Raw genomic sequence first — 24,879 nt, 5'->3', positions numbered from 1 at the left:
TTTTGTTCAAAGTGTTAAATTTGTAATTAGAAGCTACTTTTAGTTTTCACTAACACTCGATTATCCATTGTAGGTACTCATTCATTTCTTGTTTGTATAATTCATTATTATCTTTAAGTGTTGAGATAATTGAAACGGTTAGAGATATATGGATTCCGCCATTAATTTTCTTTTGAGATTCTGTATCGAAATCATGTATCACATTACGATGTTCCCATTTGAAAAAAAAGTTGGATTCAAGATGAAGCTGCTGGATTCAATAAAATGTAGTTGAATCCATATGACGGACAAAAGTTTTGAAATGACAGAAAGTAGTTTTCTTCAACTGGAATAGGATTCCCATGGAACCTACTGTCATATCATACTACTTCTAAAAGTATTCAGCTTCTTCCATAATAATTCTCATTAACTCTGTATAATTAAAGTTGTGGATTTCAGAGATCATTGCAACAGTTCAAGAGCGATCTCTCCAACCCAGTCTATGCTATTCTTATTAATAGCATATTCGAATCTATGTAAATAAAAGCGAGTTGGCACTCATTTCTATGTACATTTTGAGATGAGAACATTCATTTACAAATTTATCACCAATATCGTCCGAATAACACTTCACCAACTGTTGCAGCCTTTGCTATAAAGATTCGTTTGAATATCTCTCAGATATTAAAAGTGACAAAATTCTTCAGATTCATCACAGTTGTCATCATCATCATCATCGTCGTCAGTTCTAACAATTGGAATGTGTGACAAAAGCAAGGATGGGAAAGTCCAGTCGTTTACCTGCCTGGTCTACCAGTGACAAGTTCTTAGATTCTATTTCCAGTAACTTGCATTCAATTTCCGGCATGTGTTTCAACCTCTATTGACCACCACACTACCCTATCTTTTCCCACCTGAACTAGTCACTATTTTTAGATCACTGACCTTTCTTCTGAAACTGAACTATTTCTTCAAAATGACTTTCGGCTTCCTATACACACCACATTTTTAGTATGTTGAAGTGGAAAAAATTTGTTGTTGAGAGGTCGGAAATACGTTAGAGGCAAATAAGTAGCCAACATTTTAAAATGTCATGGGACAAAGAAAAAATTCATTGTGTAGAGGCATTTGTTAAGTGGAGGCTCTTTATAGAGAGGTTCGTCTGATGTATAAGCCAGCTGGGTAGCCGAGTGGTCCTAAGCATTGATACAATGTATTCTAGGAACTGTACCTTGATTGAAACCTTCATTCTGCCTGGTCGTGGGTTCACGTACCGCCAAGGGCATATGATATTTAATAATCTTATCTCATTACTCACGCACAAGTAACAGATTACGTGAGTATTACCCGCAACGAATATTGTTATTCACAAATCCGTACCAAGGGACTTGAAAGCAAAACTGTTAATCTTCTCAAATTTGAAAACTGTAATAAATATAATGAAAAAAGGATTACAGATTTTTGTCTAGTTGAGAAGTTAATATTGTGGTAATTATATTCATGTTAAATTCGAAGACTAAGAAATTGTCAAAGACAACAGATTTTATTAAAATATTTAGAAATACCGGTTTCGGCTGTTACACCATTGTCAATCTCTGATAAACTCAATTTGTCAGAGATTGATTGTTCATCAGAGATTGACAATGGTGTAACAACCGAAGCCGGTCTTTCTAAATTTCAATAAAAACTGGTTTCTGACAATTTCTGTCTTTTTATTTAATATTACAGCAATTATATTATGTGCTTCCTATCGAATCATAAAATGTTTTTGAATTGAAGCGCCAAATTTCTATGTCTCAACAGTGTATAACTTACAACTTGATTTGATATATATATTTATAACTTACCATTTTTTTCTCAAATGAACTCATAATCGTTCAAGGAATATATCCTCTGAGTTTGAAGTTGATTAATAAGAGCGTTCGAAAGTTATTGTCGAAAAAACATACAAACAGCAGTACAAACTCTCGAAAGGACGAGCCACAAGTCTTAATAAGGGAGAACTCACTACATTCGTTCAATAAATCTATGGTTGATACAAGGGAGAACTCACTACGTTCGTTCAATAAATCTATGGCTGAGACAACTTCCAGTCATTTTATTCAGCAAGAGCTACCACAATACAACTTTTGCTACTACTCAAATATAAATTATTCAACAATTTCGATGGTAATTTCCAAAAAAATTCAGTAACTGAGGTGAAATTTCCATTCATTGGGAATTTCAAATATAAAAAATTATATCACTTTGAAGGCTTGAACAACAAAAAACATGTTTATTGTGTAAGGGCTGTGAAAATCATGAAGAGCACTAAAGATTCATCTACACTTTTTAATTATTTAATATGGGGAACGATCAATTTGAGAAAGAATTTTTTTTTAAATTAATTACTTTTTAATTAAATTAAAAAAGGGATTATGGTACTTGAAATATAAATCGTGAGTTACCGGTTTATTTGAATGATCATTAGAATAGTCCCTTCAGGAATTGGAATTATGCTCTAGGAAAGGATAGTCTAGAGACTATGGTGGAGAGGCGAAAAAATAGAAGTCAGTTGATTTAAAGAAAAAAAACTACGCGTACTGATTATAATGTTCCAGATGAAAGAATATGGTGTGGCGCTCTCACACAACTTTCCTTGCCGTTATGAAAATTGATCACCTGACGCTAGTGTTCACGCGCATCTCAAGTCTACTATTCAAAAATCTGAGCCAAGTGGTGACAGGAAAATAACGCTGGAGACATACGAGGTCTGCTATCTCTTCATAGTGAATGATTTAATAGAATCAACAGTTGCCAACAGTTTGCAATTGAATAATCATATTTTCTCGAATTTCGAGCTTATTTTCAATTTTAGGTGAAAATGTAACTGAACATTAATTGTAGAGATTTTTATTATAAATCTTCTCCACTTCAGATTTTTTGTTTAAATTGCATTTGAAGACTGATAATTTGGAATCTAAAATCAAACTTTGCATAGATGGGGCGGAGCTCATGATATTTTTAAAGATATGGGACTTGTGGCAGTTGATAGAGCTTATCAATGACTATTTTAAGTATAAATTTTATCAAAATAGTTCGAGCCGTTTTCGAGAAAATCGCAAAAAACCCTGTTTTTGACAACATTTCCACCATTTTAGCCGCCATCATTCTTGAATTGCATTTTATTGAAATTGTTCGTGCCGGATCCTCATATTGTAAGGGCCTCAAGTTCTATATTTCAAGTCATTCCGTTAATTGAGAGATGAGATATCGTGTACACAGACATACATAAACACACTCACACACACACACACACACACACACACACACACAAATACAGACCAATACCCAAAAACCACTTTTTTGGACTCAGGAGACCTTGAAACGTATAGAAATTCACAAATTGGGGTACCTTAATTTTTTCGGAAAGCAATACTTTCCTTACCTATATGGTAATAGGGCAAGGAAAGTAAAAATAAACATCATATCGACTTGGATAAAAAATTATGTGATTCTCGTATTGAATTTATCAAAGCTCTGACTGATTACATTATCTGTCTACAAAATTTGTCTACATTATTTTCTATTATTATTATTATTATATTATTCTCTACAAAATTATAATGGAAGTAATAGTCTAATGATTATTGTATATTCTTGCACATTCACAAGAACCACCCCCTCACCCAACACAAGAAATTCTATGAATTCGGCGCCGCTGCTGAAAGTTTCGATTATAGTAATGTTTGAATTATAGTTCTATGGCTGGACAAGTCTCCACCAATCCGCCAGAAAAGTCAGGTAGAAGGTTTCATGTTCATGCTATTGTTTTGCAATGGAAACGTTTTTGCTGGTAGGCAAGGATTCGTAGAAGAACTTCTTGCTTTGTCAAAAGCTAGGGCTTATTGGATGACAAGGTCTGGACAGTACAATGATCTGTAGAAGAAGACAACTTTGTCAAGACCTTTCCATATCGGTCTGATGGAAGCCATCTGTCTTCACTATTTATGTCACTCCGTTATGAAAACAATATCAAAAGGGTAAGGCCTATTGTATAGTTTTTACATTGTTCAGTCAAAAGAGTGGCCAAAGCCAATGTCGGCATTGAAACTTAAACTTCAATGCAACTTTAAGATTCTTATAATAACTTGATTTCTCCCAATATTGAAATTGGAATTTATTACACTTAAAAAAGTGGAGGTACTTGTTTTAATTTTAGATATAATGAATAAGAAATTCCTAGAATACAATGATAGCTGTTATTTCACGCACATGAAAATAGACAATGAAGCACAGAAGTCTGTACATTATAATAGCAAAGGAGCAAAAAATATTATGGCATTAACGAACCAACGGAATAATTACATTAGCAGTAATGATTATAAATACCTTTTCATTATTTATCACCACTCATTACACCAAGTCACAGATATTATATTGTAATCATTTACTGAGATTTGCCAAACATAATTATAGTGTAGCGTTCAATAACAAGAGCTCCTAAACTCCTCTCTTTCACGTCTTCATCATCAATGACAATGAGGTATTTGATTAACGTGTCTAGGGAGCTAATACCACTAATAAAATAATCTCAGGGATTATTCTTCAATGATGTGGAAAAGCCAGGCTCATGCCCAAAATAGTATGCTGTAAGAGAATGTACAAATTGTCAATGTAGTTTACTTGAAAGTTATCATATTAATGCAACGGAGCTTCAGTTAGTGACTGGCAAGAACTGACGAAATATTGTCATTGAGAAACAAAGTCTTTCTATTATCAAAGTACTCCATGAATTCCATACACTCCATGGATAATATAAAGTGTGAAATAAAAGATCTTTGAATCACACGCTCATGTTTATCGTCTCTTGGCTCCCAGAACACACAAGTATAGTGCAGTATGAGCTAGAGTAGTATAATAGTCAAGTATAGTCAAGTATAGAGCAGTATGCTATTTTGCTATACGGTATTTATAATTACTGTAACTGTCTAGTCTAGTCTACAAAGCTTGTAGAACAGCTTCAGGCATGACAATAAGGGCCAAGGCCAGAGATTGTCAGTTTGGTGTAAGGGTAAGCATTCCTGACTAGCAATTGGGAGGTACAGGGTTCGATTCCCGGGCTGGCAAATAATTTTTGGATAGTAGTTCTCATCGAATTTCCATCTAGCTGTTAACCCTGTTGTCAATGTCTGCAGTAGCAGAAGTCTTCGGGGTGATTTACAGCATTTATTTAGGATTTTCGTTAAATGATAATTATAAATAAAAGATCAAGTGTTAATTTATGAGTAGTGACTCAGTCTACTACCAGGCGCGGATCCAGGACCCTGACCTGTGGGGAGGGGGGTGATTGTTGGGATGGTCGGTCGTCCAGCCGAACCCCCCCCCCGTTCAACACCACCCCACCCGGAAAATTTTTGAAGTTTATAATCGAAAACATTTGAGAACTTTATTTGTTGAAGTTGATTGGATTTTTGAAGTAGTTCATTCAAATGACAAGGTCATGATACTATCCATGGTCCAGTCACTATACACATTGATGCTTGCATTTTATATTGTAATTCTGATTTTTTAATATATTGTTTAGATATATTGTTAGAGAAATCCAGAACCAAGTATTTCATGGAAATTTCCCGTCGTGCTAGATACAAAGTGACCCATAAACCTCGTATTTTAGGCTCGTTTTCCAGTTTTTAGTTATTTCCGCCAAATTCTGTAATCGATCAGAAAAATTTGCTCTCGCCTTTTATTTAGATTATGAAATTCCTAATAATATGAGATCATTCGGAACTTTCTATCTTCAATGAGTAGTGAGTTACAGTTTCACAAAAATAAATAAAATTTTAGGAAAAAATCAATTTCTATGATTTTAGTTTTTGATCCACAATATCTTCCGATTGTTAACATTTAAATGTATAATTCAAGATTACTTTGAGCGTGATTTTGTGCTCTACAGGTAGAGCGCTCTATCTCCAGGTAAACCTGACAACAATGATCCTTGTATTTTAGAAAGCATCCAAGTTTCAGCTTCAATCATCATCAGCAACTCTATTGTCGTCACATGCAGATTTCGCACCATGTTCATTAGATCATGTTCTATGAGAATCACACGTTAGATGCTCCTTATTTAGTGGAGAGGCACCCATATAAGGACACCTCAAGAATCAAAATTTCAAACAATCATAACTTTTGACACAATGATTAAATCTCATTGTACTACAGCTCATTCTTCTCGGCACGTCAAGGCGGTTCAAAATCATGCATCATAAGTCAAATTCGATAAGAAAATACACAATTCATCCTTGAAGTTTCATTCATCTAAATTTATGGCTTTTAAAGTTGATAAATTATAGTGAACAACGTTTTTAAGGCTTCAGAAATCTAAAAACCCCCAAGAACCCTTTCCTCTACAGCATTATTCTCATCATGAATTATAAAACTTGAAGGATGAGGAGTTTTGTCTGTACATGGAAAGGTGGTAGGTACTCACTCAGTATAAGAATAAAGAATTACTAAATACCAATAAGCAAGTAGTGATAAATATTACTCATGCAAGAAATGAAGTTCTTATCGAGAAGTTCAATGGTTGGGGCTTAGAGGAAGCTTATATTTAGAGGAAGCTAATGGTTTGTTTATTGCTTTATGTTGCTTTGAGGAATAGGGCCTGGAAAGTTTAAATTCATATATTCTATTTTATTTTAGAGATTAACATCAGGTAGAATCTTAAAATTACAGATTGATAAAGAGTGAAAGCAGTCAAGTGGTGCAGATTTATGTAAGAACATCTTTGATTGACCACATACTTTTCTAGAATCTTCCACAACAAACGACATTCCAATAGACATAATTTGAATCGGTGTTTAATTGAATCTTCCAGATACCGTAGTTTTAATTATATTTCTTGAAAGCTCAAAAAACAAATTATTTTAATACCTAATATGTGATTTCCTAATGGTAGTCGATCACTATTCGAATGATAATTTATTTGAATGGGGAATTTTAATATAATCATCTAATAAAATCCTATTGAATCCTATTCCAATAACGTTTTGAATTCTCTATCAACTTACTCAACGTATAAAAAAAATGGAATAGATTTTACTGTAATACCTATCATACATTGCATATTGTAAAGGTTAATATGATTCACTTTCTAAAACTTTCTGATTAAAAATGAAAAAATTGCTGATCAGATCAGAAAGCAATTGATGTATGTATTCAACTCATTTCAATTTTCTAATACATTATGTTCAATCATTTTGATGTCCCCTTCCATTACTATATGATATGTTTATTAGGCTGATGATTTGCTTCATAGCATTAACTTATTATTCTAATATCCTGTTGAGTTACAGAAGATTTTCAATTTGCTCTATCTTCTGGGAATCTTTGTTATTACTCTTCTTGCATGTTTTATGGACAGTTCTGTTATTTTCTCGAAACAGTTTTGTTAATTCTTCATGACACACCCACTCAGTTTGGTTTTACACCATTACACACAGTGACAGACTCTAGTTGTTTGAAGACTCCAGATGTTAATTTGCAGTTTTTTGATAGGATCGATGTTGCCGTCTATATTGTTATAGTATCATGTTATCATGTTAGAGCTCCCTAAGTTTCCAATAAATGTCAGACAAATAATGGAACATATCTTCTTACCATCAAAACCTGAACCGTCGACTCAAACACGTGACATGTGACATGCTTTCGAGAGAAGAGTATCAAGGAATATAAAAATAACGAATTCTTGGTAATCCTATAGAAAGGTAGTTTTGAGGTTCCTGAAGAAATTGTTTCCTAGAATTGGAACGGCTCCTAGGGCAGGGGTATATTAACTCGACAAATTCTTTTCAAAATGGTTTGAGCAGGCATTGTCTGAATATTACAAAGATATAATGACAATAAGCTTCTCATACACTTTTCATCATCTACTTGGAATAACAGACAATAGACAAAGACCCGACTCTTTACCTGGAGTTCCAGTAACTGTAGTCAAAATAAGTACCGTTGCAAGTGGTCAAAAAGGAGTCACATGTTATATAAATGTATATATGGATATTGAGGTAGAACTCAGTTTAGCAGTTGAATATAGAGCCAAGAATACATAGTTATATATAGATAAGCAGTTCCAAGGAACTAAACTACGAATATGATGTGGCTTATAGACTTATACGAACTACGAATTTGGATGATTGAAATTCTAACTGGTGATTGCCGTAGAACTGAAAATATTAATGAAGTTAATGATCAAAATCAACCCTCAATGGAATCAATAATTACATCAATTGATTGACGTTTCTAAATCAAATAATCATAACTGAAGGGAAGAGGATCAGTCACTGAATCTTGATAATCAGAAAGAGAATTTCGATCAAATGCAATTCAAGATGGCGGCTGAAATGTCTCAAATGATGTCAAAAAAAGGGTTTTCGCGATTTTTTCGAAAACAGCTTCAACGATTTTGATCAAACTCATACCTGATATAGAAATTGATAAGCTCAATCAACTGCCACAAGTCCCATATCTGTAAAAGTGTCAGGAGCTAAGCCCCATCTATGCAAAGTTTGATTTTAGATTTCCAATTATCAGACTTCATATACATTTCAAACGAAAAATTACAAGTGAGAAAGATCCAGCATAAAAATCTCTACAGTTAATGTTCAGTAACATTTTCACCTGAAATTAAAAATAAGCTCGAAATTTGAAAAAAAATGATTATTCAAATGCGAACTTAATGAAAGAGGCAACTGATGATTCTATAAGATTCATTCAGTAGGAGCGGTTTTTGCCGCGGGACAAAATTTGAACGTTCATGTGAATTTCACAGATGATATTATAATAATGTACCTACGAGTATAATGGATCATGGAAATTTTCATATCGGCCAGGAAAGCTGTGTGAGGGTGCCACACCAGATGTTTTTCAAATGGGAACGTGGTCATTTGATAATGATCCCAACATTCAAAGATACTAATAAATGATACAAATATGAAATAAATTAGTACCTGTATTGAATTAATCGAGAATTAGTGAACACTAATAGTAGCTTCTACTAACAAATTCAACACTGAACAAAAACACTTTGTCATAGCAAATTATTGTCATCATTATTGTAACTACTATTACAAGTAGTAATATTAAGCGTATCTTACAGACAGACAATAGACAGGCAGGCAGACGCGTTAACAGAAGCGAGTTAATATAGATTATACTTATAAATTATATATGTTGTATATTATTCAGCTGAAATCATGTGTCTGCACATAAAGAACAATCAGTGTGATAACTCCCAAATAGCATCAGCTTTCTTAAATGAATTGAAAAATTACAGGAATAGCATGCAATTAATCCCAGCTGACTACATGATAGATCAAAACAAATTTTCTCTTATGCACTTTAAATGTTATCTTTATATCCTGAAAAAACGAAGGAGTGAGTCGTTTTGGTTGTCTAACGAACTTGACCCGTAAAAAGGTTCGAAGAATACGTGTTTAAATTTTGAAGTTGATTGATCAATTCTCTCCAAAGTTATTGTAGAACATATAAACAGGCGGACAACGACTTTGACCTTCATTCTGTAAGTCAAAAGTGAAAACTTGCTACGTTCGTTCAATTATTAATTCCATTTAATCCTGCCAAAGAATAGGCCTAGTCTATCTGAAAGAAAATTCTACACTGTAGAGTTCAGTAGCTAATGAGAAATGGAAATTCGCCAATGAAAAATGACTTGTAGCATTGATATAAGCACAGAATACATAACAATTTTTCTTTACTCCGTGATATAAGGCTGCCTTTTCTATTCCCCATAGAAATTAGCTCACGAAATACAAAATTCACAAAAAAAAACTGTTCTAATAGAATTACATAGTACGACTGAATAACAGATGATTTGCATGATAAGTATTCATCCAATGAAGTTCATATTCGATAAAAAAAACTATACACATTATAGAATGGAACACAAATAATGTATTATTTATGCAATATAATCGTGAATAATTACATAATATGAAATGTATCTGTTATGAGATATGGGTATGGAGAAACTTGTCAAAAATCTGATTTTAAGCTGAGAAATGCAAACATGTTGATACTAGATATTTTCAACAAAATTCAAATAAAAATAGAAAATAGATTTTCTGCCTGGATATGACGAGCGAACCTTATCGGTTTCAAATTTCACAAAAAATCGACCAGCGATTAGATTTTCTTTATATGAAGGGATCGTATTCAATTGAAAAATAATTACAATTAATTATTCATGCACCTCAAAGCGACTTTTAGCTACTCTATAGCCAAGCACGATTTTCCAACTTTTTTTTAATCTAATTCAAATGAAATGTTACAATTCGACATATACTCTGGGCTATTTTGGTAAGAATGTTTTTAAATCCTCCCAAAATTACGCCAGAAATCGACGTAGCTTTGATTCAATTGAAATATTAACTACTTCTAATATCAATTTGATAAAACTATATTTTCTCCTCAATCAGAGATCCATAACATTCCACGGAGCAGAACAGTTTTCTGCTGAAGGATGCAACAGAAAAGTGTTTCGTTTCGTAGTCAGATGTTTGGCACAACCCTATTCAATTTTCAAACAAAGGGGATGTCAGCTTCGACATTTTGGCCTGGGACCAGTTCCAACACTCAACCTTTGTCACTCACTCACACACTCTCTCTCTCTCTCTCTTACACACACACAAATACACACACACACCCACACATGCACACACGAACCTACTTTCTATTATCCACTATTTCCACGTGCACAATGTGTCCAACGTCCAATTTTGAAGCCCTCTGTTTCGAAGTGGGGAGGGGATGATGGTTTGGTTTTGAATTTCGAAGACAAGAGACAAGGCTGTGGCTGTTAGTTCACTGTTCGTGTTCACTACGTAGACGACATATCACACAGTGCGCTCCAATAATCAAGTTGTTTCTGCTGTATCCAGTGAGATATATAGTTAGTTGTAGTATAAAGATTTAATTTTATTGAGTTTAATCTGTTGTTTTTCCAGTTTCTTGTTTTTTTTCATTTTTGTATTCCTTCCTGTGTCTGCTCTTCAGTCTGCAGTATCAGTGCCGGTAAGTGAAAACATCTATATTTTTCAATATTAACTCAATTGTGTTGAAAACAAAATTTAAAACTGTTTTTGAAATTCTAATTTGATGTCTTCAGATCCAGTATTTTCATAAATTTCAAATAGATTTGAACCGCAAAATTACCTGATGATTTTTATCTCCAAGTTTAATCAATTGATATAAGAGAAAAAAATGGCCTTACTTTTCAAATCAGTCTTGATGTTACCATTTTATTAATTTTTTTTTATTTACCATTTTAAAATAATTTACAAATATTGCCTAACTTACTTTTTATTCCTTTATAAATCATTTGGAATAGAATCAACTCTAATTCCAATATTGAACATGAATAAATCAAATTTCATACAATAATTCTTTTGATCTCTTACTCCTCCATCTGGGAGCTTAGGAAAATACCAGTATTTGAAAAAATAATTCACAATACGGTAGGTAAGTCTTGTACCTACTTAGCCAAGAATTTCATGTGAATTTCAAATTTGGTTGCGTTGTAAAACAATAATAGTGCAATGCTCTATCTGGGGACATCAAATTTAATGAGAAGCTTAATTCCAAAAAAAAAATCAATTTTGTTCTCAGATTAATTTGTCTCATAGTCAATTTAAACTGAATTTCCTAGACTAAACTTCTATAGTCAGGTATTCAATTAATTTTAGCAGTCTGTTTTGTGCCAACTGCAATGTTGATGTTAAAAAATTCGATCTATGACATAGTGCCGGTTGCATAAAAGCCTGTTACGTTTTAATCGTGATTAATTCCACGAGATCCAATCAGAGAAGCCATCTTTTCAGAAAGTCCTTCTCAGCTTGGTTCTCGTGGAATAAGCCACAATTAAAATTCAACCTGTTTCTGTGCAACCGGGACATAATGTACGATATCCTATATGATGTAACTTGGATAAAATGCACGGTAACTTTGATAAATGTAACGGTAGTTAAAACAAAATTGGAAAAAATTGATAATCATGATAGATCTATTACAATAATAGTTTATGAATAGTATAGAAGAACTTCGAAATGGGAAGTTTATTAATGGAATCAATTGTAGCCTACAATATTCAAGGTCGATAAAATGAAGTTTACTGAATCAAAAATGGATAAATAACCTTTTGTAATTAAGCTTCCCAATCAATGAACAATCATTTATTTTATTCTCCTCCCATTAATCAGTTGAATATTTAGGCTATGAATTTTATGGTGTCTCTCTTATTTGTCACCTATAAATTTGGAAGAAAAATAGCACAAGGACTATCTTATTATTTTATCTTCCAATGTTATTACATTAGTGTCATTTGCATTGTAAATAAATAATTAAATAAGAACTCATTATGTTCTTGGTATTGTTGTATCAGCTTGGTATCAGCAAAGAGAATCAGTTTAACCAGTTTAGTACAGTAGGTTGACAATATTATCATATCCTCTTTATCTGTTTAATATTTTTGCTAGATGGATAATAGAGGTGATTATAAATTTTTGCCCTTCTTCTCTATTCTAATTTTATGTGGCCTGGGCCCAGAACATATTGCTGCCTTGTCTGATTGTTTCTCTAATCAGGCCCGATTTATATTCATTGAAGAGGTAAATGTAGTGAAGTTCTTTGTTAAATTGCTAAGCAATTGCATCTCCACAAATTTTATTAGATTTAGTTCAATAATTATATTCCTAGTTTATGTTATGTAAATTCATCTTAAACTTTGCTGTATTGTAAGCTATTGTATAAGTGTATTAGCCAGTATATATTGTAATCTACTTAAAGTACTCAATCAATCAATCAATCTCTCTATCTATCTATCTATCTATCTATCTATCTCTCTCTCTCTCTTCATATTTATCCTATCCTTTCATCTCTCTCTCTCTGAAAAATATAATTTTTGTTTCAAAACATCTGATCATCAAATCATAAGCTGAAATGTGAAAATAATATTCATTTTGCCGATACCTGTGTTAAAGCAATGGCAAAAATTTAAACTTTGTTCATTCATCATGTCCAGGGTGACTTTTTTCAAAATATGAGGTGTCATTTCAAAAAAGCATGTTCGCCTATTCTTCTCTTCTTCTTTTTTCTGTTCAACTTCTTCTTTCTTCTCGTTTTCTTCTTCATCATATTATTTTCATCATCATCTTCTTCTTCTTCTTCCACCTCTTCTTCTTCTTCTTCTTCTTCTTCTTCTTCTTCTTCTTCTTCTTCTTCTTCTTCTTCTTCTTCTTCTTCTTCTCTTCTTCTTCTTCTTCTTCTTCCACCTCTTCTTCTTCTTCTTCTTCTTCTTCTTTTCTTCTTCTTACACTCCTTTACCTTCTACATCTTCTTTTCTTCTTCTTCATATTCTTTTTCGTCCCCATTTTCTTTTTTTCCCCTTTATTCTTCTGTTTATTCCTCTACTTCTTTTTCTTTCTCCATTTCTTCCTCTTATTCGTTTTCTTTCTCTCCGTTTCTTCTTCTTCTCTCTCACCCTTTCCTTTTTACTGCCTTTCTCTTTCTCAAATTATTTCTTTCCTTGTCTATCTGTATTTCTCTATCTCCTTCTCTTTCTCTCTTAATTTCTAAATTTTCTAATCAAGATCTTCTGTCAAGATCTAAATTTTAATGCATTCTTTCAAACTTACTCATCATCCCCTTCAATTTGACGTATTAAACCTACAGATTAGTTCAGTAGTTACTGATATCTTAGAGTTGAACTGTACATTATACATAGATGATATATTTTTCTAATACTAATGCAAATAAGTCTCAATGTAATTTAATTAATCAGGTCAAAATGTGATCAAATTTTATTTGAGAGTTCAAACATCAGAATATGATAGCTTCAATACAAAAATAGCATCGGCGAGTGCGTTTCATAAAGGTCTAGGATGAAGTTCAATCAACTTTAGCCTTTCTTCTTCTGAAGTGCGCCCTATAAGGCTAACAGTGAGAGAGACTGTGTACTTTTACTGTCAGTGACTGTACCATTGAGCTGTGTATTCATTACAAATCAATTTCCTTTTAAGAAAATACATGAAAAAAGATACATAAAATGATAAATGTGTCTTGTAAATCAATTGAACATACTAGTCCACTAAAACTGTCATTTTTCAGGAAACAGTCCCGAAAGAATATCTCGGTGGTTCTATATGTATGTTGGGACACTGAATTCAAATCTCGAATTATTCGAATTAAAAATGAATGGGAAACTCCTCCCTAAACTCATATTTTCATACTCAAAAAATGTCTTATTCGAAGCTGTTTATCTTGTGAATCACTCCACTTAAACAATGCATAATGTAGTGATGTTTGTAGAGAATTTCCTCCTCTTCTCACTCTCAGTATCAGGGCACAGAGCTTCGCTCGTTATTTATTTATTCATTTATTGATGAACAAAACACAATTCTTAAAAATGATTGGGGAAGGGCTAATATGCACAGCCCAAAGCTGTTTCTTCCCCGAATTTTGATTTATACACTATAAATGGTTCAAAAAGTATAGCTTATGTTCCATACACTTGAATTCAGGTCCAATTTCCAGACAAAACATTTGAAAACAGCAAAGTTCGTATTTAGATTGTTTACAAACCAAAATGAATAACAAAATAACACTCAGTAATCATTAAAAACTGTAAAATAATGATTAACTTTGAAAATTCTGATATACTGTACTTAGAATTAAATTAGAAATTTAGAATCATATTACCATGTTATGTCAACAAATCAGATATCTTGATCAGTTGATAAAATTTTTCTCTCATGAGATAAGCTGATTGATCAAGAGCACCCAGCAGCTGGGTGCATCTGCTAAAAAAGTTTTATGGTTGAAGGATTAAAAGAGAAATTAACTTCTTCGATGAATTTGAAAACATTTCAGAAATATGTTTTTATTTAAAAATTAGTTATCATTTTTTTTCAATGATGGATAATTTCACCTTTCATACCCTTAAGGTTTCTTTTTCTTTTAGGGCGTCTTTATATTTTACAGCTGGCATAGGTCAGCTGTTAATACTGTTCATAGGTAATATTGTTATGAGTTTCTCACCTGACTAGCTCTAATGAATCGCTTTTTCAGATAAATAAAAAAATGTACGCTGTATGCAAACTTCCGGAAGAAAATGATGCACTCATTACAGTGTGCGCTAAGTGGCTGGTTGAGTGCAATACATTCACATTCTATCCGCCGAGATCTCAAAGCGTGAGTTCATTGTTGAAGAAAAACGCTGATCCCAATTTCTCATCATGGCCAAAATATCCCGTTGAGGTCATGGATTTCTATGGTGAGCAGTTTTTCAATAAATTATCATTTGAGAGAATTTTCATCAGCTCAACTCCATTCAATTTGACTTGTTTTGTATTAATTCGAAATGTGAATTATTATTGTATTAATATAATCTCACTGATTTCTAGTCATCCACATAATGTCACAAAGTATTTTACAAAGCTTCAAATATATCAACGCCAACTATTGCATAATATACATTCTTATCGATAAAAATTTTTCAATGATTGATATATTTTTCAATCAAATTGCTTGTTGATAAGGTTTTTCATTTCATCAATACATTGCAATTTATTATTAGGCTACACTATACTTTCCAAAGGCTAATGGGCGACCAAGTTCATTTGTATAGTATTATTATGTGGTCTACCTGCATGTTTGAATAATTGACTAACTTCAAGTACAACTAATTATTCGTCAATGGTGGAACCTAGTATTCCACTATAATATCAATATTATGTCGTAAATCGTGGATTTATATCCTTCGTTCGTCGATTTTAGTATTCTTTTTCCTACTGTTTCTAGAAACGTATGAAAAAGCAAAGGCGAAAACCCGAAAAGCCTGCGACACATCAAATCTCGACACCTCTGATGAGGAAGAGTCGAGGAGATCTCGCTGCGCTAGACGGAAGAGGAACCTTAGTCAGGAGCTGCAGTTCCTGGAGGAGCAGCCATCACGCAACCAGAACAAGAGTCCACCATACCCCGATTTCGAGGAAGAGCCGGTAGCCACTTACCAGATGCTCCAGACACGTCATAAGTCACCCTCAAATTCCTATGAATCACCTGCAAACTCCTTCCAACCAGCTTCAACTTCCTACCCCCAATCCTCAAATTCTTTCCATACACCCCCAAGCTCTCATCAACCACCTCCAATTTCCGACCACCCACCCCAAAGCTCATATCAATCATCATCCTCCATCCATCCATCGACTTCCAATGTCACACCAATAGGGTATTATGCGACCCCTTCCCCCCAACAGCATACGTTTCAACATACAAATCAATCAACAATGTGTGAGTAATCTGTTTATATACATTTGAAATTAATTAGGACGTCTTTCCTAGGAGGTTAATTTAGTAGGTTAAGTTCCATACACTTGAATTCAGGTCCAATTTCCAGTCAAAACATTCGAAAAACAGAGAAGTTCTAGATTTTGATTGTTTACAAACCAAATTGAATAACAAAATAACACTCACTAATCACTTCTGAAATTCTGATATACTTTAATTTAGAATGATATACTATTTGCTTCAATATTTGTTGGTCATGTCAACAAATAAGATATTTTTATCAAGTCAAATATAATACGATATTTAAAGTTGAACATCTTATTGAATAATAGGAATTGAATTTGAGCTTAATATGTTATCAGGAAGTTTTTGATATTTTCTTTTCCCTCTATATATTGGATCCCTTATTTCAATCAACTTATTCTGTCAATAATCATACCAAAGTTTCGATAAATCCTTTAATTTAATTTCTAAAGCTGGGTTTACACCAAATTTATTAACATGATGTTTATTTTTCCGTCCTTATAGAATCTATAAGATTGAACGGAACTTGACAAACACATATGTTCATCATGTGTATGATAAGTTATGTTCAATACAATAGAATCTATAAGGACAGAGAAATAAACATTTTGTTAATATCTGGTGTAAACGCAGCTTAAATATTTTTCATTAAAAAAAATCATCACCTAATTAGTTATTGCTACTATTACAGCGGAGGAGCGAGGCCTGTCTGGCCAAATTGCCAGACTTCAAATGTCAATTTATGATTTGAGTCACCGACTCGAACATTATGCAAAAACAATGGAGCAGCTTGTTAATGCAGCAGCTGTTAGAAGTGCTGGTATTGATGAAGAAACATCGTCGGAGATGACGCTTCCTCTAAGAAGCATGGAAGATTTCCAATCATTGGAAATGGACATGAAGAACGGGAGGAAAAAATCGTTTGTGAGTAGCTCCAGCAATAACTTAAATAATATTTTAAAAAATGATTGAATAGTTTTCAATTTATTTATTCAATTAGTTATTCATTAATTCATTTATCACATTATATAATATATACTGAATAAGTACACCAAAGACGATATATGGTCTACAATCTTGATACATTATTCTTGTGCTTTGTTATAAAAAGTGTTTCAGATGAGTACTATAAACTTTCATTTATAAAAAAGTTCCGCAATCTACTGGTAAAATTTCCAATGAACAGAATGACTTACTCATCAAATTTATAATTCTTAACACGTAGAGACATAATGAACTGAACTGATCATTCGCATTGCAAAATTAAATTAAGTACGGTATGCAATAAAACTAGTCCAAAATTTTAAATTTTTAATTTATTTCGTTGAATTGAAAAATACAATGAACGTTTTCAACTTTAATGTTTATTGGAATTCTCAAGCTTGGAAGGGATATTACTGAATAGTCAATGATAAACTTGTATCTTGAATGGATAAAACCTTTTTAAAGTTCAATGCTGAGAAAATTTATGACCATAATTCTGTAAATTTTACCCAAACCCAGAAATCGCGATTAAATGGAGACAAAACATTGAATTTTCAAATACTGTTTGTTTGAATCTTTTCAACTAATAGGAAAAATACAGTAAATATGCCTAAGAAATTTTCTGTTAATTTGAATTGAACATAGGGAGTCTCAAGATGCGTTTACACCAAAGTTATTAACAAAGTGTTAATAACTTAATCCTTATAGATTCTATTAGATTGAACGGAACTTGACAAACACATAATTATGTCCATCATGTGTTTTTCAAGTTTCGTTCAATCCAAAGACCTTAAAGATGCATAGACTCACATGGAGCGCTAGTGTCGTACTTGGAATTGAATTCGGCCATTGAGGGGGCAACCTATAAGATTATTACATACCAATGCCTTTATATTCTACAATAATTTAACAACTATATAGATATTATATCTCAAATTTATGCTAAAATACCCCAATGGCGGCCTTCAATTTCAAGTAAGAGCTATCATTGGGAAGGCATAGGCATTGTGGGTCTATATCTCTTTAAGGTCTTTGATTCAATCTAATAGAATCTATTAGGATTAAGTTATTAACATTTTGTTAATAACTTTGGCGTAAACCCAGCTTAAGAGTTAAACCCAGGTTTCGTTAAGACCCCCACGCGCGCATTTAACTGTATCATTTTTGGAACGTCATCTGAGAGACATCGTAGATTTCTTTCAGCCTCTTTCCTAGAATAATCTTTCTATAGGATATACAGAACTGAGCTCCACTAAAAAAGAAAGTTCATGCAGAATGAATATCCTTCATTTCTCAAACCATTTATGGTCGATCATTTCACACAGTACTAATAAAATTGTTTTGATTTTTTTAGATAAAGTACATGAGGAGAGTGGGGGGCGCTGATATTGGCCAATGTGTCAATAACATATTCCGTCGATTGATGATTGATGAGCTGGCCATGCAATTTTCATACACTGGCCGTACTTCAAATGGCAACACAAAAACTCCATTCCATGGGAGTGAAATATCTAAATGCATACTGAGTAAGTAGGCTATTCCTTTAGTTATAGTCAAATATACATGCCATTTTTGGTTATGTAAATATGGATGTTACTTATTTATTGTATGTTAATTTTATATATTAGCAAGGTTAGCATTTCAGGCCATATTTACACTGCACTGTAGTAGATAGCCGTATTTGTTTTTCAAATTATAGGTACCGTATGTGAATAAAAATATAAATTCAAGTACCCTTTTTAAAATTAGCCTATTTCTATTTAGAGATATAGATATTGAGATAATATTATTTCTATTTTTCTCAGATTTCTATTTTTATGTATATCCAAAAGTAGCTCTAAAGAAAAAAAGACTATAGGTATGTTTTTCCCAGTATGCGTTCACCCTTAAGGCTGTGCAAAGGCTAAAAGTAAACTTTCTACTGGTGATATTTTTCAAAGTTTTTCGATTAATTTGTATATCATCAAGCTATAAAAATGAAATGGTTTTCTAAGGGAAACATTTTTTCCGCAATCATTACTTTTTGAGATATGAGCGCCTAAAGTCTAAATTTTTGGGACAGAACATTTCAAATTCGGTAGGAGATAAATCCATGAGATTTGGAGGATAAATTTCAAAAGATTTTTGTTTTATTCAATCAACAATACCGTGAAGAATTTATTCTCTGAATCATATGGATTTAATTTATACCGAATTTGAAATGTTCTGTCCCCAAAATTTAAACTTTAGGTGCTCATATCGCAAAAAGTAATGATCGGTAAAAAATGTTTTCCTAAGAAAACTTTTCAATTTTCATAGCTTGATGATATACATATCGAAAAACTTTGAAACATATCACCAGTAGAAAGTTTATTTTTAGCCTTTGCACAGCCTTAAACACCAACTCGCTCAAAGCTGCAACCATATTAGTTCAGTCAATATAGATAATTATGAAAAAGGGGGCCTGCTAGCAATTTATATTTTGGTTCTGATTTTTAATACCTATATTTTTTGATACATAAATGAAAATTGAACTTGAACTCTCAACAGTAGATATATTAAAAAAATGGTACATGTTATTCATTATCAAAATTTGGGAATAAAATAGTTTTAGGCGAAGCCTGCTATTCTTTCCCAATCATATTTATATGATTTGTGATTGTATCCACACATGGATAAATAAATTTAGAACCAACCAATATTTTCATGCAAAGTTGCCTTGTGCTATATAGATACATAGTGGCCCAAAGACCTTGTATTTTCGATTATTTATCCAGTTTTCAGTTATTTCCTACAAATCCAGTTATCAAACAGAGAAATTTGTTCTCGCCTTTTTCAGATGATGAAATTCTGAAAAAAATGAAATCATTCGGAACTCTTTATCTTTAATAAGTACCGGACTGAGTTACAATTTTTCAATAATGAGTAAAATTCTAGGAAAAAATCAATTTCAGTTTTTGATCATCAATATCTTCCGATTGTTACCATTCAGATCTATATGGGATAGAGCGTTCTACCTGGTCTTATATTGTTGAGCACAAAATCATCACCAGAGAGAATTAGAAATTTCCATTTTAATGGTAACAATTGGAAGATATGATCAGAATCTGAAATTCATCAGAATTGATTTCTTCTTAAAATTTCACTCGTTTTTGAAAAATTCAACTCAGTACTCATTGGAGATAGAGAGTTGAAAACAATATCATTTATTCAGAATTTCATAATCTTAAAACCTGGCTACAGCGAATTTTTCTGTTCAATCACTGGATTTGTTGGAAATAGCTGAGAACTGAACAGATAACTGAAAATACGAGTTTTTGGGCCACTCTGTATCTAGTACGGTACAAGGAAATTTTGCATGAAAAAATTGGTTTTGGACTTTTCTTCTGTATCCGCACAATAAATTAAAAATCAGAGCTAGGAACAATTAAAATTGCAAGCACCATAAATCGCTGTCTCAGAACAATACTGTAACATCTCAAAAAAAAAAAAACATTTTTGAGCTTCATATATATATAGTGACTGGACTATTCTGGTAATCACAACTAATATTAAAGGTGGCATTCTTAAACCGACTCTATAGCCGCGGTTCACACTTCTGCCAGTTCACTCATTTGTCAAACTTCTTGTAACATAAATCCAACATTAAAACTGTACCTTAGAACAAGAACCAATAATTCTAAAATTTGAAATTTTAAGACAAGAGCATTTAAAAAATTGAATCAAAAGTATCTACACTCTTATTGAAATGCTATTTTTGTTATAAAATGATCTATCAGGCTATAACAAGTTTCACAATTAAGAGCATAACAATAATTCTTATGGTCTTTTGTAAGGCTGAACTTATGCTGCTTCTTGCTCATTGATGCGGCGGATCAAGGTTTTGCTAAAATATTTTCATTTTCATACCATGCGAGAATGTTATTTTATTAGAATTCTTTTGTGACAATTTTGCAGTATTTTTGTATCAATAGGATTCTGTGCTTCTCTTGAATAAATTCTGACTTATGATTATATGGGTTGAAATTTGGAAAAACCTTTTTGTTCACATTTTAAGCCAATCAAAGATTTTGGAATCTCCAAGAAGTATATTTCATCATGAGTTTAATAATATTGATGCAATTTGTATTTTGCCACCTATTATGTGAGAAGGTGATCTAGTAGTATATTGTTTGCTATACTATCACTATGACTGTATCTATCAATGTATTGCTATATTATTTCTTATCCAATTTTGTCACAGTTGCTGTTCAAACGTTGTTTGGAGAAATTGCAACGGAGGTGAAATATGGACTGTTGGCGTCTAAATGGCTCCAACAAGCCAGAACGAGGGTGTTGAGAAGGTGAGTGAACAATTTTTTATTGTTTAAAATCAAAACGAAAATTATTTAGCTTATCATTTCTAACTGTGATTTTTTTGTTATTGATGCAAAAGTATGAAATAATCATAAATTAGTAGTCCCAATACATCTGGAAAAATTCCAAATCAGTTACTTGAATCAAAGAAGAATCCATCGTTTCGTCCACTTCACCGCTTGCTCCCAATACTCTTTTTCAATTTCTTCTACATGTTTGCCTTTTTGCATCCAATGTCCAATCACTGCTACCCAAAGACGGAACCTCCTTCAAACACAGTTTTTCAAAAACCTTTGAAATTCAACGATACATATGCACATATACAGAGTGAGTCGTATGTATGGGAACCCTTAAATAATTTGGAGACTGTTGTAGGTTCATAGAGAAATAATAGCATAATAGCTTATGCTATGGTTTCTCTATAAAAATAATACTGTAACTTATAGTTATATATAGATAAGTTATTGATAGAATACTCTACCTTTCAACGTACAACTGAATTCCAACCCCTCATAAGGGGGTGACTTGGCGGTTTTAATTGGAATATTTAAAATGTAAACACCCATTGTGTGGTTAAACACTTTAAAGGTCTTTCTAAAACGAGAAAGATGGCATCAATATGAATGTCAACAATATCAATATGATACTTTTATCAAAAATGATGGCTGATTGAAGTTTTAGTTTTCATAGAAATGATTGGTGAAAGTAAATAAAACTTGAAACAACACCTTTTTTTATGAATAACGAAACACATTGAAAAAATTGATTATTTATTAGTAATATGTTTGGTACTTTCTACATTTCATTTCAAAAGATGCTCAAAATGCTCTCGTTTGACAGTGTGCCAAACTGTCATAAATGTAAATGAGATGCAAAGGCCTTATGAAGGCCTAAGTCATCTCCTTATGAGGGGTTGAAATTCATATGTATGTCAAAAGGTAGAGTATTCGAAAGTTATCCTGAAAGTTACTTATCCTGGAAGTTACAGGATAAATGTACAACAGTTAATATGTACATGTATGGATAATCACAGTTAATACGTACAACAGTCTCCAACTTATTAAAGTTTTTTGCATGATATTTTTTAAATGTCATGGAGATCACTCCAAGAACCATAGATCGTACCTTGCCCATATGCTTCTTCGAGGACACGTAGACAAAGCTAGAAGACAAAAATAACTATATCTCAGTAATTTATTATAGGATTTTACAAAATCAGGCATTATTCTCTTGAGAATTTGAAGTTCTGAATTCTACTCATGATACACATTTCCATTGAACAATGATTTAGACAGTAAACTCAAATTTAAATTTGTAATGTAGACATGATACCATACTAAATTTTTAAGGAAAATGTTCATCCATTAACAAAATATGGTGAATATTCTCAAAAAATGGAATGACGGATTACATGAAACCTATGGATGATTCGGAATTTTTCCAACGACATAATCTGTTTGTTTTACCTTGAAGAATACCGTGCTTGTGGTAGTACTGATGTATGTATTTTTGGGATACTCTGTACCTTTTATATCTGGTTATTTATGTCCAACGGATCTCGAAAACGGCTCTAACGATTTGAAACATATTAGGCTTATTATATAAAAATTCGATTGCCCTGGGTCTCATCCCTGGGAAAACTCACTGAAGGAAATGAAAAGGAAAATAATTATTCACTATTAATGGAGAGGATAATAATTATTATACTTGGAAAAACAGATGATAATTTCGTCGTCTGTCAATAACAGAAGATGCGTGTGCCTGTGTGGGAGATAAGCTGTATAATCAATCAGCTTACCGTATCTCACGAGAAATATGATCTAGAAATTCCAATAGACTTGATCAAAATAATCTGATTTGTTGAAATGACATGGTATATCATTCTAAATTAGAGTATAATATACTTTATATCTATTACTATATGATATGATAATATCAGTACCTAGTAGATATTATCATAATTTACAAAGTTAATCATTATTTTACAGTTTTAAGTGTTCAGTGAGTGTTATTTTGTTATTCAATTTGATTTGTAAACAATATAAATTAGAACGTTTCTGTTTCCAAATGTTTGGGCTGAAAATTTGAGCTGAGTTCAAGTGTATGAAACATAACCTATTTTTGGAATATTTAGCCTATAGTGCATAAATCAAAATTCGGGGAAGAAACGGTTTTGGGCTGTGCCTGTTAGTCCTTTCCCAATCATTTCAAATAATTGAGTTCCATTTATCAATAAATAAATAAATAAATACCCAACGAGTGAAGCCTGGTGCCCTGATGATATTGAGTTAGTAAATAAGCTACATAATCAGCATTCTGAGAATTGATTACCGAGAAATTATATTTTACTTATGATAACCTATAAAGTTATCCCACTAAAAAGTACATTTCATATTTTACAGGACCAAGAGCAGAGAGACTGATGAAGCTCAAATCGAGGACAATAACATTTGAAAGTGAAAATAAAGTAGTAGTATAAGTAGTACCGTAGTTTTTGTAATATTTAATTAAAATCTCTGCATTCTATTGAAAATAATGTTTTCTTATTCACATTTCTCGCTCATAATGATATACTCTGACATGGCTTACTTTAGATAATATATCTATAGTAGGCTGTGACTCTGGAGGTAAGCTATAAAGAAAATAAACTATATTATTCAATGTAATAATTGATGTGTTACTCAACTGTAAATAAACTATATTCCAATTGAGGTAAAAACACTTCACTCACATGGGCTACTTTTCAACAAATTAATAAAAATAATATAAAAATATTGAAGCACCTTTATGAAAATAAGCATATGTTCATATTATAATATGATTTCAACTTAAAAATGACCTAAGTTAGGGTCGAAACCAAAGTTGTTGAACTATTTTAAAGTTTTTAAAAAATAAAGGGTACTTCAAGATTTTTATATTGTTTCTATTAATTTCCAATTGAGGTGTTGCTAGCATAAAGAACTGTTCGAACTATAGCAGATTTGATTTAATTCATCAAATGGCGAGTGACTCATGCATAGCTTCCTCTCAGGATAGTCTGCAAGCTGATTAGCTTGGTTAGCTGAGGTCAAACTTGACTCACTCAATACAGCTACAGAGACCGCTTATAGACTGCCCTGACAGGAGAGAATGAATGAGTAATTTGCCATTCACAGGAGAATTTTAAGGAACATTTCAATTTGAATATATAGATTTCATCTATATATAGAATGTATGGAT

General features: G+C 32.4%; 2 protein-coding genes across 3 annotated transcripts; both read left to right on the top strand.

The window, feature by feature from the left end:
* Positions 1 to 10,847: 10,847 nt before the first annotated feature.
* Positions 10,848 to 24,193, top strand: LOC120348931. 2 transcript variants are annotated; one of them, XM_039443641.1, is made up of 5 exons: positions 10,848 to 11,046; positions 17,033 to 17,265; positions 18,680 to 18,851; positions 21,548 to 21,647; positions 24,063 to 24,193. In XM_039443641.1, exons 2-5 carry the CDS (start codon positions 17,074 to 17,076, stop codon positions 24,112 to 24,114), a joined length of 516 nt encoding a protein of 171 aa, XP_039299575.1. In that variant the 5' UTR covers positions 10,848 to 11,046; positions 17,033 to 17,073; the 3' UTR covers positions 24,115 to 24,193. The 2 variants fall into 2 exon arrangements, with proteins under 2 accessions (XP_039299575.1, XP_039299574.1); XM_039443640.1 differs by lacking the exon at positions 10,848 to 11,046 and adding an exon at positions 16,190 to 16,320.
* Positions 15,050 to 16,257, top strand: LOC120355151. The gene is made up of 3 exons (XM_039443473.1): positions 15,050 to 15,301; positions 15,829 to 16,028; positions 16,111 to 16,257. Exons 1-3 carry the CDS (start codon positions 15,109 to 15,111, stop codon positions 16,255 to 16,257), a joined length of 540 nt encoding a protein of 179 aa, XP_039299407.1. The 5' UTR covers positions 15,050 to 15,108.
* Positions 24,194 to 24,879: the final 686 nt, after the last annotated feature.

Source organism: Nilaparvata lugens, chromosome Y, assembly GCF_014356525.2.
Source record: "Nilaparvata lugens isolate BPH chromosome Y, ASM1435652v1, whole genome shotgun sequence".
NCBI lineage: Eukaryota > Metazoa > Arthropoda > Insecta > Hemiptera > Delphacidae > Nilaparvata > Nilaparvata lugens.
This window is presented reverse-complemented; position numbering and strand designations above follow the sequence as displayed.